A 12,264-nucleotide genomic window follows, 5' to 3' on the forward strand; every position below is an offset into this window, starting at 1 on the left:
CGGCAGGTGAAGGCTGAGCTGCACAAGCACTGGGTCCGCTTCCTGCTCGCCCGCCACTCCGGCTGCAGGGCCTGGGTCCTGGAGAAGAACTTCCGATTCCTGGGGAAATGTCCCAAGAAGCTGTCCCAGGCAGACGGCAAGGGGACGCTCGAGAAGCCGCAGCCCTCGCCGGGCGGTGGGCAGCTCCTGCACCTGGCCATGCAGGGCCTGGGGGGGCTGGGCGCTCGGCCGCCGCGGGGACACGGGGCCTGGCCCCGGGGCAGCAGCCTGTCCGAGAGCAGCGAGGGAGACTTCACCCTGACCCACACCATGGAGGAGATTCTGGAAGAGAGCGAGATCTAGGCTGGAGGCCCACCGCCCTGGCTCTGCTCCCCGAGAGCACGGTTCAGAGTCACCGGTCTTCCCCACGCACCCCAGCCACTTTGGCATCCAGTTCACGTCCCAGTCTTGCATGCTGGAGACCTTGAGGGGAGCGTGATCCGGAGGCTGAGCGGGGTCCGGGCCATTAGAGTCAGGCTCAGCGACTGAATGCATAAGTCAAGGGGCTGAAGGATAAAACCACAAGAGGAACAGCCTAGAGAAACGCGTGTTCATTCCCTGGAGTGTCGCTTTTAGGGAGTGCAAAATGCATGTGTACGTGGGCGGGTACGTTGCCAGGGGACCAGATAGAGCCACGCAACAGGGGGAGGGACGGTATGGTATTTATCAAGGCGGGTTGCCAGACTTAGGAGTTCAAATACATAACAGTCAGTTACATTTGCATTTCAGATACATGAATAATCGTATTGTAGCAGTATTCCCCCTTTATCTGCAACTCAGATGAAGTCCTGCATCCTGTATTTTATTTGGCAACTCCATTGTCAAGGATGCTTTGCAACACGGGTGGGGACAAGGGTGAGGCAGGTGAGGAACGCAGTTTGGGTACAAGATTTCGGACAGTCCTGGGAAAAACACCTCGATTGTCACGATAAGTGATATTTTAACACGACATTAAAAAAATAAACTATAATCCACAAGCTATAGCAGATGGGCCCTTTATAAACACAACTTTTTACCAGAACCAGGGCCAGGCTGAGAGTGAGGTCAGTTCCTACAAAGGCAGAGCCTGATCCCGACTTTATTGACTATTCTGCTCATCATGGACTTTTTAATATTCGTTTCTATTTTTAAACGGTTGCCCCAAAATATCATTTATCTTGGTGATTGAGGTTTCCTTGGCACTTCCCCCAGGACAGACGAGGGCATAACAAAGCAAAGGGGTATTTGTGAGGGGGTGGGGTCCAGATTTTCCAGAGTTCAGTCATTAAAATACACATCCTCCTAATTTCTCCTTGCTCTCAATGTTTCTGACTTTCCTCGTCCTAGAAAGCTGGGGTCCCAGCACAGCTGGACCAGAGTAGGCACTCAGCACACGTTCATCAGTGACACAGGACAGAAATGTCCTGGGATCATCAGATGCGGGTGAGTCACCCGGGATCCGGCCTCGAATAGAGGGAACTTTTCTTTCCCCAAAGCATCTGTAAATATGTCCTGCCCTGTCTTCACTCCGCAAATGGCGTGCATGTGGGCGCGTGCACGCACACTCACACACACACACACACACACACACGCACACACACACACACACAGCTTGCTCTTGTCTTGCTAAACATTAAAATAAGTTTATTTAATTTGGTTTGTATGTGGTCGATTCTTTGACATGTGTTTCTTACTGGTGCCTTGAAGGACCCAGTGAGCTGTTCTTGGGTAGAAGTGGAAGAAACAGGGGGCACCCGGGTGGCTCAGTCGGTTAGGCAGCTGGCTTCGGCTCAGGTCACGATCTCACGGTCCGTGAGTTCAAGCCCCGCGTCGGGCTCTGTGCTGACAGCTCAGAGCCTGGAGCCTGTTTCAGATTCTGTGTCTCCTCCCTCTCCCTCTCTCTCTGCCCCTCCCCTGCTTGCATTCTGTCTCTCAAAAATGAATAAACGTTAAAAAAAAATTAAAAAAAAAAAAGAAGTAGAAGAAAGGGCTGTGGCATTAAGCCTCCTCGGGGACCAAGAGGAGTGGGCAGAAGGGTAGGGGACAGAGGTCAGAGGTCAGCGGTCAAGAGGGTGGGGAGCAAGTGTCTTCCCTCATCTAGACCACCCTGTAGGTCATTCACTTTGCTTGTTGCTTTGAAGGTCTGGCCTAGTGGGTCTCAATCCTGGCATGACAATTACCTGAGGAAATTTCTAGAAACACTGATGGCCGGGGCCTGAGCCAGAGATTCTGACGAAATTGGTCTGAATGAGCCTGGACACAGGTATTTTTAGAAGTTCTTGAGTGATTCTGTTTTTTACTGTGGTTAAATATATATAACACTGAATTTGCCACTCTAACCACTTTTAAGTCTATAGTTCAGTGACATTAAGTCACTGTTGTCCAACTGTCCCTACCGTCCGTCTCCAGAACTTTCTCACCTTCCCATAACGGAAACTCTGCGCCCATTAAACAATAACGCCCCATCTTCCCACCCCAGCCCCTGGCACAACCATTCTACTTCCTGTCTCTGAACGTGACGACTCTAGGTACATTAATTATATCAGCGGAATCACGGTATTTGTCTTTTGGTGACTGGCTTACCTCGCTCAGCATAATGTCCTCAAGGTTCATCCATGTTGCAGCATGTACTAGAATTTCATTCATTCTTTTTTATTTTTGAGAGAGAGAGAGAGAGCGCAAGAGAGCAGGGGAGGAACAGAGAGATAGGGAGACACAGAATCCAAAGCAGGCTCCAGGCCCTGAGCCCTCAGCACAGAGCCCAATGTGGGGCTCGAACTCACGACCGTGAGATCATGACCTGAGCCGAAGTTGGACACTGAACTGACTGAGCCACCCGGGCGTCCCAAATTTCATTCTTTCTTATGACAGAATAATATTCCATTGGACGGCTATTTTTTCGATCCATTCATCGGTTAATGGACGCCTGGGTTGCTTCCCCATTTTAGCCACTGTCGAATCATGCTGTGTCAGCATGGCGGTGTGAAGGGGTCTGCTTGGGTCTCTGTTTTCAATTCTTTGGATAGATGCTTAGGAGAACGGCTGGATCACATCATCATTCTGTTTAACCAAGCTGAGGAATGGCCAAGCTGTTCTCCGAAACTGCACCATTTTATATTCCCACCCACCAAGCACAAGGGTTCCAATTTATCCACATCCTTGCCAACACCTACTTTCTACTTTTTTGATAATTGCCATCCTAACAGGTATGGGGTGGTAGCTAGGGTGGTTTTGCATTTTTTTTATTTTTATTTTTTTTTATTTTTGAGAGAGAGAGAGTGTGCGAGCACATGTGAGTGGGGGGAAGGGGCAAAGAGAGAATCTCATGTAGGCTCCACACTCAACACAGAGCCCCACCCGGGGCTTGATCTCACAACCATGAGATCATGACCTGAGTCGAAATCGATGTCTTGGGTGGACACTTAACCAGAGGAGCCACCAGGTGCTCTATCTCCTTTTCAACTCAAGTGACATGGGTGCCCTGACTTCAGAGAGAAGTGAAAAGCCCCCAACCTGACTCCCCAACAAATCAGATTCACTCGTGGAGGGCTGGGGGGCAGGGTAGGGGGTTGGCGAAGGAACCCTGAAGCCCTTTGGCTCAACCCTTGGGCTACCCTGAGCTGGACCCAAGGTCCTTCTTCTCCCCCTGAGCTGGCTCCTACTTGTCTGATACTGGAGGGGTGTCTTAGGCAGGTGATTGTAACAATAACCCCTTCCCTGACCCTCTGGAGCAGCCGGCCCCTCCTGCCCATGCTGTGCAGGTCTCCACGGTAACCTCACCACCCGGAACAGCTTGTTGGAGGCCCACAGGGCACCCCCTGCGGCTCTCCATCTGCCAGAGAGCAGGGCAATGCTTGCTCCCCTCCCCTCACCCCTCCCCACCCTGGCGGGTGTCTGCAACGGCCATACGTCCTGGTCTCGGAGGCTGAGACAACAGAAATCATTCCTTCTCCCAGTTCAAGAACGACCAGTCAGCTGTGTGCCCAGCTCCTCTCGCATTTATTGGAACCTGCTTACCCAGCAAACCACAAAGGAGCTTACACGGTGGTGGGGGGGTGGGGGAGGGTTGGTAGGACTCCAGCGACCCAATCCTGGGATTATCACGGAGGCCCCAAGGGGCGGGCAAGGGAGAGGAGGTGGCTGGGAGGAACGGGAGGGACGCTAAGGCCTGGGAAACCCCCTTGGCCCCTGGGGGGGTGTGCGCATGCCCGGGTTTCTGTGCGCGGTGGGGGAAGGGGTGAGGGGGACAGGGCTGTGCAGTTGGCATCAGGGTTTCTTCTCCTTTAACTTTTCCTTCACTTTTTGAGGCTCAAATTGGATCAGTCGCAGGATTTCCTTATTGGCCAGGGTCCCCTCGATGAACTCTTCCTCCGTGAGTTTGTCTGTGGGCGAAGGGGGGGGAAAAGAGCGCCGTCAGGCTCGGCTGTTTCAAGCTGCGGCCGAGCTGACGCCGGCCAGCGCGCCCCGTGCGGACGTTATCCAATATGAAAACACGGAGTATCTGCGCCCCCCGAGGCTTCCGCCCCCCAGAGACCAAGCTCCTCCCCGGGGCGCCCTGGGCCTCTCGGTGATCCTCCAGGGTGCATTCTGGTGCCTCGACTTTCCTGGCGGGTTATTAAATATTTAGAACATTTCATAGCAAGCCTTTGCCTTGCTGGTTATTAAATATTTAGAATATTGCCTTAGCCCCCAAGCTTCAAGCCCTGGAGGGGACTTCTGGGGGACTGAGCAAAGCAAACAGAATCCCTGTCAGAAGCAGGGAACAGCGTCCACCCAGGGAGTGAGGAGTGACAAGTGAGGGATCCAAACGTGGTTCCCTGGGAGAGCCTGGCTTGCGGAGAGGTCTCTCTGTCCCCCTCCCGGTGCTCGGGCTGTGGCAGTGCCACTGTGCTTGGGGCTGAGGTCGCTGCAGCTCCTGGTCTGATGGGGAAGGCAGTCCCATGTCGAAAAACCTCTGGAAGGAGGAGCTTCTTTCTGCTTACGGTTCTGTGCACAGCACCTGCTACATGCAAAGCTTGGCTGAACTGAACTGGGTTTCCATTGGCCTATGTTCCACGCCTTCTGGAAATCCTTAGTGCCTTCCCGGGTTAAGATTCAGGGTGATTCTCTGCACAGGTCTGGGTCGTGAAATTTGGGTTTTAAAGGCTCAGCTGCCCCATCAGCCTCACACAGAGCTTGAAACTTCCACAGTCAGAGCCCAACTGTGGAGTGAGGCATTCATTGTCTCCAGTGGGGCCATCCGGAAACAGCCCCCGAACACCACCGCCTCCTGTGACCGTGATGTTCACCTGGGTCAGTTTTCAGGTAGAACAGGGGACCCCACACGAGGCAGACCTGAGCGATGTGCCAGACGGGGTTAAAGAGCCAGTGGGGGTGGGGGTGGGGTGCCGGGACGGCCCAGTCGGTTGAACCTCGACTTTGGCTCAGGTCGTGATCTCATGGATTGTGGGTTCGAGCCCCGCGTCGGGCTGACAGCTCGGAGCCTGGAGCCTGTTTTGGATTCTGTGTCTCCCTCTCTCTCTCTCTCTGCCTCTCCCCCGCTTGTGCTCTCTCTCTCTCAAAAATAAGTAAAAAATTTACCAAAAAAGAAAGAAAATCAGGTGATGAGGTCCCAGTGGGCCTGCGGCAATCAGCAGGAAGCCATCAGACCACTATTTGCCAGGCCCTGTCACGTAGTAGGCCTACTGTCCCCTTCTGTCCCTTCACCATCCGGGCCCCCGTGGCCACGTGACTTTGCAGCCCCCGCCTGACGCCACTCTCTGCCGCACCTTCCTCTGCGGGTCCCACCTTCTCTGCAGTCTGGTGGCATTCCCGGCCTCCTCCGCGTCCCTCCTCCCCGAGCCCGGCCTCCCTGGGCCCTTCCTCAGTAAATCCCTTGCAATCTACTCTAAATCGAATTCCATCTTCTCCGGGACCCAGACTGACTCCCTAGAGTAAAACCAGGTAAGCCGAGATCCCACTTACTGGGGACTCAATGCTAATACGCCCGGAGACTGAGCCGAAGTCGGCCGGCCCTGTCCTAACCTTGCAGAGAGCATCCTTAAGACCGAGTAAAGCACGCCCAAGCGTCTAAGGCAGATAAGCAGCCCGTTTAAACAGAAAAAGCCGCTTTGTAGTTCCTCTAAACCCGCCACTGCGTCCGCTCGGCTTAGGAGCTGCTGGCCTTACTCTCCACCAGTCCGAGGGCGGCTGAGGCTGGCGACGGAAGATGTCCTTCACAGGCGCCCCACCACCCAGAGCCTTCCCTCGGCCCCAGAGGCTCAGGCAGCCATGGAGCTGGGCGAGCCAGGGGCGTGTGGTGGCATTCCCCATCAGCAGTTTCTGTTCCAGGGCGGGAGCAGAGCTGGGCCCTGCTGACTGCTCTGCTGACCCCCCTCTAGCCACCCCCCAGGCCCCCAGACGGCCCTGCAGTGCATGCTGGGATGAGTGTACCCCGGCCCCGATCCCAGGCCCTCAGCCCTGCAGTGCGTGCTGGGATGGGGTGTCCCCTGCCCCCGACCCCAGGCCCCCAGACTGCCCTGCAGTGCGTGCTGGGATGGGGCGTCCCTTGCCCCCGACCCCAGGCCCCCAGACTGCCCTGCAGTGCGTGCTGGGATGGGGCGTCCCCTGCCCCCGACCCCAGGCCCCCAGACAGCCCTGCAGTGCGTGCTGGGATGGGGCGTCCCCTGCCCCTGACCCCAGGCCCCCAGACTGTCCTGCAGTGCGTGCTGGGATGGGGCGTCCCTTGCCCCCGACCCCAGGCCCCCAGACTGCCCTGCAGTGCATGCTGGGATGGGGTGTCCCCTGCCCCCGACCCCAGGCCCTCAGTCAGCCCTGCAGTGCATGCTGGGATGGGTGTCCCCTGCCTGCAACTCCAGGCCCCCAGACTGCCCTGCAGTGCATGCTGGGATGAGTGTCCACCAGCCCCGACCCCAGGCCCTCAGTCAGCCCTGCAGTGCATGCTGGGATGGGGTGTCCTCTGCCTGCAACTCCAAGCCCCCAGACTGCCCTGCAATGCGTACTGGGATGAGATGTCCCCTGCCCCTGTCCCCAAGCCCCCAGACAGCCCTGCAGTGCATGCTGGGATGAGTGTCCCCCGGCCCCGACCCCAGGCCCCCAGACAGCCCTGCAGTGCATGCTGGGATGGGGTGTCCCCCGGCCCCGACCCCAGGCCCCCAGACTGCCCTGCAGTGCATGCTGGGATGAGTGTCCCCCGGCCCCGACCCCAGGCCCCCAGACAGCCCTGCCGTGCATGCTGGGATGAGGTGTCCCTGGTCCTGTCTGGGCACTGGCCCCCGGAAGGATCACTCTCGGGGTCTCCAGGAAACAACCCGTGACTGTAAAACCACAGGCTATGAAGGGGAGGGAATTCACCATCATCTTTCTTTCCAAAGAACCCCCAGATCTTCTCGGTTCGCTTCTCTGGGGTGTTTTCATCCTCTGGAAGGTTCTTCGCGTCCTCGGGACTGATCATTTTGAAAATAGCCTGCAGCAAATAAAGATGAAGTTCTCATCAGAAGGAGAAGCAGAAGCCTGTGTGCCCCCCCCCCGCCCCCCCCTCCCCGCCCAGGGCCAAGCATCCTCTGTGGCAGAGACTGAAAGGCAGATGTCCAGGCCCCGGGCTGCCCGGCTGAACCAGAATTCCCGGGAGTGGGGTCGGGGCGTCTCCACCTCCGAGGTCCTCAGGAGGGACAGGGAACATGGTGGAGGAGTGAAGAGGCTGTCGGTTATTTTCCCCCTCCTGTGCCTTTTGCATTTCCCGGCCACGTAGGCGCATGACTCTCATTTTATGAAAATATGAGAGGAAGAACTTAAAAGCGTTGTGATGATAAGCCCACAGCAGCCCCCAGGTTGCGGTCTGGGATCCGCTACCTTGAGCCTGATGCCCGGAAGTTTTAGGATATCAAACGGCTTCTTCCGGGTCCATGTGGTACCTTGGTTGCCCAGCCGGGCTGGCCGCGCGGTAAGAATTGGTGAGAAGTGTTGAACACTTCCCGCGCCACATTTCCAAACATCTTCATATGTTACCTTCACGACAGCCTCACGAGGTGGGTGTCACTGGCCCCATTTTATGGGTGAAAAAACTGAGATAAACTAGTGTGCTAAAAGTCTCCCGGCTAGAAGCAGAGAAGCAGAGATTCTAACCCAGCAGTTTGGTTCTAGAACCTCCACTTGGAGGGCATCCCAGAGGCTGGGGAAGGGAGAGGGGAGTATCAACGAGAACATTCCAAAGCCCCCACCCCGACCCCCACCTCCACCCCCACCCCACCCAGGACACAGGAAGCCTCTCATTTATGCTTCCGCTCAGGGGGGGATCCAGAGAAAGATTTAGATTTAGGTTCCAGGATCCTTCTCGCCTCCCTCTACTCGCGCTAAAGGAGCTCGATGTGTGACGTAGGACAAAGCAGGGCCCGTGACAGGTCTCCCTGGGCTCTGCCAGCTCCGGGTTACTAGGATTCCACCAGCTCAGTAAACCCAGGCCTGGAGGGCAGGCAGGCAGGCGTGTTGGGTGGGAGTGGGGGGCACCTTGGAGACACCGAGGCAGGCGCAGTAAGCCTGTGAAACTAGCCTGGAGGGAAGGTCAAAAGCTTTGGGAAGTCTCCTCCCAAGTCCCCCCTCTCCCCCGTCCCTCCCCCCGCAAGCTGTAGCAAGAGAAGCAAAAATCCACTCCAGGCAGGAGCCTGGCTGGCAGCACTCAGGGCCTAGGGGGGCCCAGCAAGTGTGGGTGGGGGGCTCCCTGAACGCCTCTCTCTGTCCTGAGCCGGGGCGACCATGTGCAGGCCCAACTGCTAAACACCGGCCACGATGCGTGTCTGCCCCACCCTGCTTCTAACTCCGAGGACAGACCGCCAGGGGCTCAGTGAAGGAACAGGCCTTACCCCGGGCCCCAGAGATTTTTTCCAAGGCCACGAGAGCTGGGATTAGAACCCATAACTTGGGTCTCCCAGGGCAGCGGCCGCGCGATCGAGTGAATTGCAGAACCCGGGCACCACCTTGCACAGCCTCAGCGGCTGGCTGCTACCCCTCCCCCTCTCCCTCTTTCCTTCCCTTCTTTCTTCCCCTCCCCCCTCTCCCTCCCCTTCTTCCTCCTCTTCCTCAAGGAGCAACCAACTTGCAGGCCACGGCTGGGCCTGACCTGACCCCCTTTAGGCGGTTCTGAGGACGCGGTCCCTGTCCCAGGCCACCTGCCAACCCAGGGGAGCTGTCTGTGGGTGGTGCCCGGGTGCCAGTGAGGTTCCCGCCCTGAACGGGAGGCCCAAGCAGAGTCTGCTGCCTGCGGGCCGCCCTCTTGGCTACTTGGTCTATGGTCTCTCCCTAATCAGGGGGTGGGCTGTGCAAACGAAAACAAGATTACAAATGCACCAAAAAAATGAAATAAAAGACGGAGACATTCTCCCCTCTCGCCAGGCACGGAATTAGGGAAATAAAGCAAGGATGTGGGGTGAGGGGGCACTAAAAAGATTTAGGGAAAAGATACCAAGTGAAGAGCACCTCAAATGACATCATACGGAAAAAATAGAAGCATCCGAATTGCCCAAAAATATGGGGCTACTTATATATTTTTTATGGCACTTCCATTAAGATGGAATTTTAAGCAACTATTTAAAATGGTTTTGAAGAGGATCCATGGGGAGAGAAAACATAACAAAATCGTAACTGAAGAAAGTTCTGATAGAAATCCTACATGGCGATGCCATAGTTCCTAAAATTATTTTTAAATACACAGAGATGAAGGGCTGGGAAGGCATATACCAATATGCTGACGGTCTCTCCCTCTGGATGATGGCATTAAAGGCGACTGCAATTGCTTTTAAGTTTCATCTATTAAATAGGACTATTCTTGAGACACCTAAATTCTTTACAGCAAATGATGTGATGCTGGACCAGTGCGGGCGGGAAGGAGAGTGTGTTTTCAGAAGCCCTGGCCAGCAAGGAGCCTGAAGACCCCTCGCTCAGTCCAGAGCACACGGTTGGGGAGGGGGGCGGTGGGTGTGAAAGCAGAGACCCCCACCCAACAGCCCGGGGTGAAGTGGCCTGTCCCAGGCTACGAAAGACCATGAGGACTGGAACCCAGATTTCACGTCCCTCAAAGCTGGCCTCCTTCTGCTGCGTATTGGAAACATGTTACAGACTTAAAACTAATTGTGGAAGAAGCTGAATAGGTACTGTGGAAGGTTTGGAAACACATTATAATGGAGGTTGGAAGGATGAATGGAAGGACACGTGGACAGAAGGGCAGATGGAAGGAAGGACAGAAGGAGGGAAGGAAGGAAGGAAAGAAAGAAGGAGGGAAGGAAGGAAGGGAGGAAGAAAGGAGGGAGGGAAGGAAGGAAAGAAGGAAAGAAGAAGGAGGAAAGGAGGGAAGGAAGGAAGAAGGAGGAAAGGAAGGAGGGAAGGAAGGAAGGAAGGAAGGGGGAAGGAAAGAGGGAAGGAAGGAAGAAGAAGGGAGGGAAGGAAAGAAGGAAAGAAAGGAGGGAGGGAAGGAAAGAAGGAAGGAAGAAGGAGGGAAGGAAAGAGGGAAGGAAGGAAGAAGGAGGGAGGGAAGGAGGCAGGGAAGGAAGGAAGGAAGGAAGGAAGGAAGGAAGGAAGAGAAGAAACCCTGGAGACCCCTCCTCCCGTGCACTCAGCACCCCTGAGCCCCAGAGCTGGGATCCCCGCTCCACCTGCCAGCCCGGCCCCCGTCGGGGCACCCCCACACCCCGGGGGTGGCAGTGGTGGCGGGGGCCCGGACCCCGCCCCCCAAGCCCGTGACCCCGGTCCCACCACGGGGCACTGGAGACCGACCATGACGATCTCCAGCACTTCGTTCTTGCTGATGGCTCCGTTGCCGTCCACGTCGTAGAGGGAGAAGGCCCACTCCAGCTTCTGGTTGGTCTTGCCCACGGAGGTCATGTGCAGGGCGATGACATACTCCTTGAAGTCCAGGGTGCCGTCGCTGTTGGCGTCGAAGCTTCGGAACACATGCTGGGCGTAGGCCTTGGGGTCGGCTTCGGGGAAGAACTTGGCGTAGATGCTCTGGAACTCCTGTCGCGTGATGCGGCCGCTGGGACAGTCCTTCAGGAAGGACTGGTACCAGGCACACAGCTCCTCCTCTGTGAACTTGGTGTTCAGCTGCAGCTCCTCCAGGATCTCCTTGGACAGGGCCCCGCTTTTGCTGTTCCCCATGGGTGAGGCCGGGCGGCTGGGGTGGTCTCCTGGCTGCAGAGGCGGGTGCTGCTGGAGGCAGAGGAGAAGGTGCTGGCAGATGAGAGGCCGTGTGGCGGGTTCACCCCGGCACTGGGAGGGAGGAGGGGCCGGGATCGGGTGGGGGCGGGGTGCAAGCTCCAAGACACCCCCCCCCCACCAAGATTAAAATAAAGAGCTGACAGCAGGTGGCCAATCCATCTCGGCCTTCTGGGAGGACAGGGCAGGAGGTCAGAAACTTCAGAGCCAAAGCCTTGGCCTTCCCTGCTGCCCCTTGTCCGTCCCTCCTCCTCCTCTTCGACTCCAGCTTTCCAGAAGCCATGGGGCTCACGGCCTGTCTTCCCCCCCCACCCCAAACTCTGAAGGTCCCAGGGACAGGAGTGGCATCTTGCATTGGGCCCTATACCGCAACCCTTAAAAGCCAGGCTCTGGAGCCAGCCCCGGTTCAAACCCCAGCTTTGCAACTTACTAGCTGTGTGACCCTAGGCGTGTTTCTTAACCTCTCTGTGCCTACAGTGCTCCTCAAATTCTTCACCTCCTTCAGGGCTTTCCTCAAATGTCACCTTCTCAGCAAGCTGGACTATTTACAACAACGCACCCCGCTGCCAGCTGTCTGCATGCCCCAAACCCTGCTTTATTTTCCTCCCTTGCAGGTACACCTCCTGATTCACTTTTAATGATCCCATGTGCTATGCCTATACCAGAACGGAAGCTCCGTGGAGGCAGGGAGTCTCTCTGTTTTGTTCTCAGCCACATTGCCATTGCCCGAATGGTGCCTGGCAGGTTTGGGCTCTCGGTGAATATTCCTTGAGTGAAAAGGCATAAAAACAGTATCTATCTCATTGTTATTTTGAGGCTAAAATGAGTTAATACATGCAATGCCGTTAGAGCCTGGCACACAGTGCTAAATTCATGTTACTTATTCATCTGCAACAGGGATCAAAATCTAGACTGCCTTCAGGGGCCAGCAGGTGGAGGAAGTGAGTGAAGCAGGTGAATCAGGGACAAGACAGGTGGTGAGGCCTGTACCACACACAGAAGGGGCTGCCCGTGGTCAAAGCCATGTGAATGTGGTCATCCGAG

The 12,264-nt window shown here is 56.1% G+C and overlaps 2 protein-coding genes across 4 annotated transcripts in view; one reads left to right on the forward strand and one right to left on the reverse strand.

Annotated features, from left to right (window-relative positions):
* Positions 1–1,670, forward strand: part of GLP2R (glucagon like peptide 2 receptor) — a 56,304-nt gene extending 54,634 nt beyond the window's left edge. For 2 of the 3 annotated variants that reach the window (XM_045044865.1, XM_019817165.3), the window contains exon 14: positions 7–1,670. In XM_045044865.1, coding sequence (XP_044900800.1) covers positions 7–342 — 336 coding nt within the window. In that variant the 3' untranslated portion in view covers positions 343–1,670. The remainder of the gene's footprint in view (positions 1–6) is intronic. The other variant, XR_006589726.1, reaches the window with a different exon arrangement.
* A 2,324-nt stretch (positions 1,671–3,994) lies between these two features.
* Positions 3,995–11,264, reverse strand: RCVRN (recoverin). Its single transcript, XM_003996209.5, has 3 exons — positions 10,783–11,264; positions 7,372–7,483; positions 3,995–4,400 (listed from the first exon to the last, which is right to left on the reverse strand). The coding sequence occupies exons 1-3, from the start codon at positions 11,161–11,163 to the stop codon at positions 4,285–4,287; spliced, it is 609 nt and encodes a 202-aa protein (XP_003996258.4). The 5' UTR covers positions 11,164–11,264; the 3' UTR covers positions 3,995–4,284.
* Positions 11,265–12,264: the final 1,000 nt, after the last annotated feature.

The sequence above is a fragment of the Felis catus genome, chromosome E1, assembly GCF_018350175.1.
Source record: "Felis catus isolate Fca126 chromosome E1, F.catus_Fca126_mat1.0, whole genome shotgun sequence".
Lineage (NCBI taxonomy): Eukaryota > Metazoa > Chordata > Mammalia > Carnivora > Felidae > Felis > Felis catus.

Bases quoted from the DNA above. Each gene is read 5' to 3' on its own strand.
- RCVRN (XM_003996209.5), bottom strand. From the start codon at position 11,163: ATGGGGAACAGCAAAAGCGGGGCCCTGTCCAAGGAGATCCTGGAGGAG. The intron at 7,484-10,782 runs GTCGGTCTCCAG...TATTTGCTGCAG, and splicing joins AAGTGCTGGAGATCGTCATG to GCTATTTTCAAAATGATCAG. The intron at 4,401-7,371 runs GTGAATTCCCTC...CTTCGCCCACAG, and splicing joins CTTTGGAAAGAAAGATGATG to ACAAACTCACGGAGGAAGAG.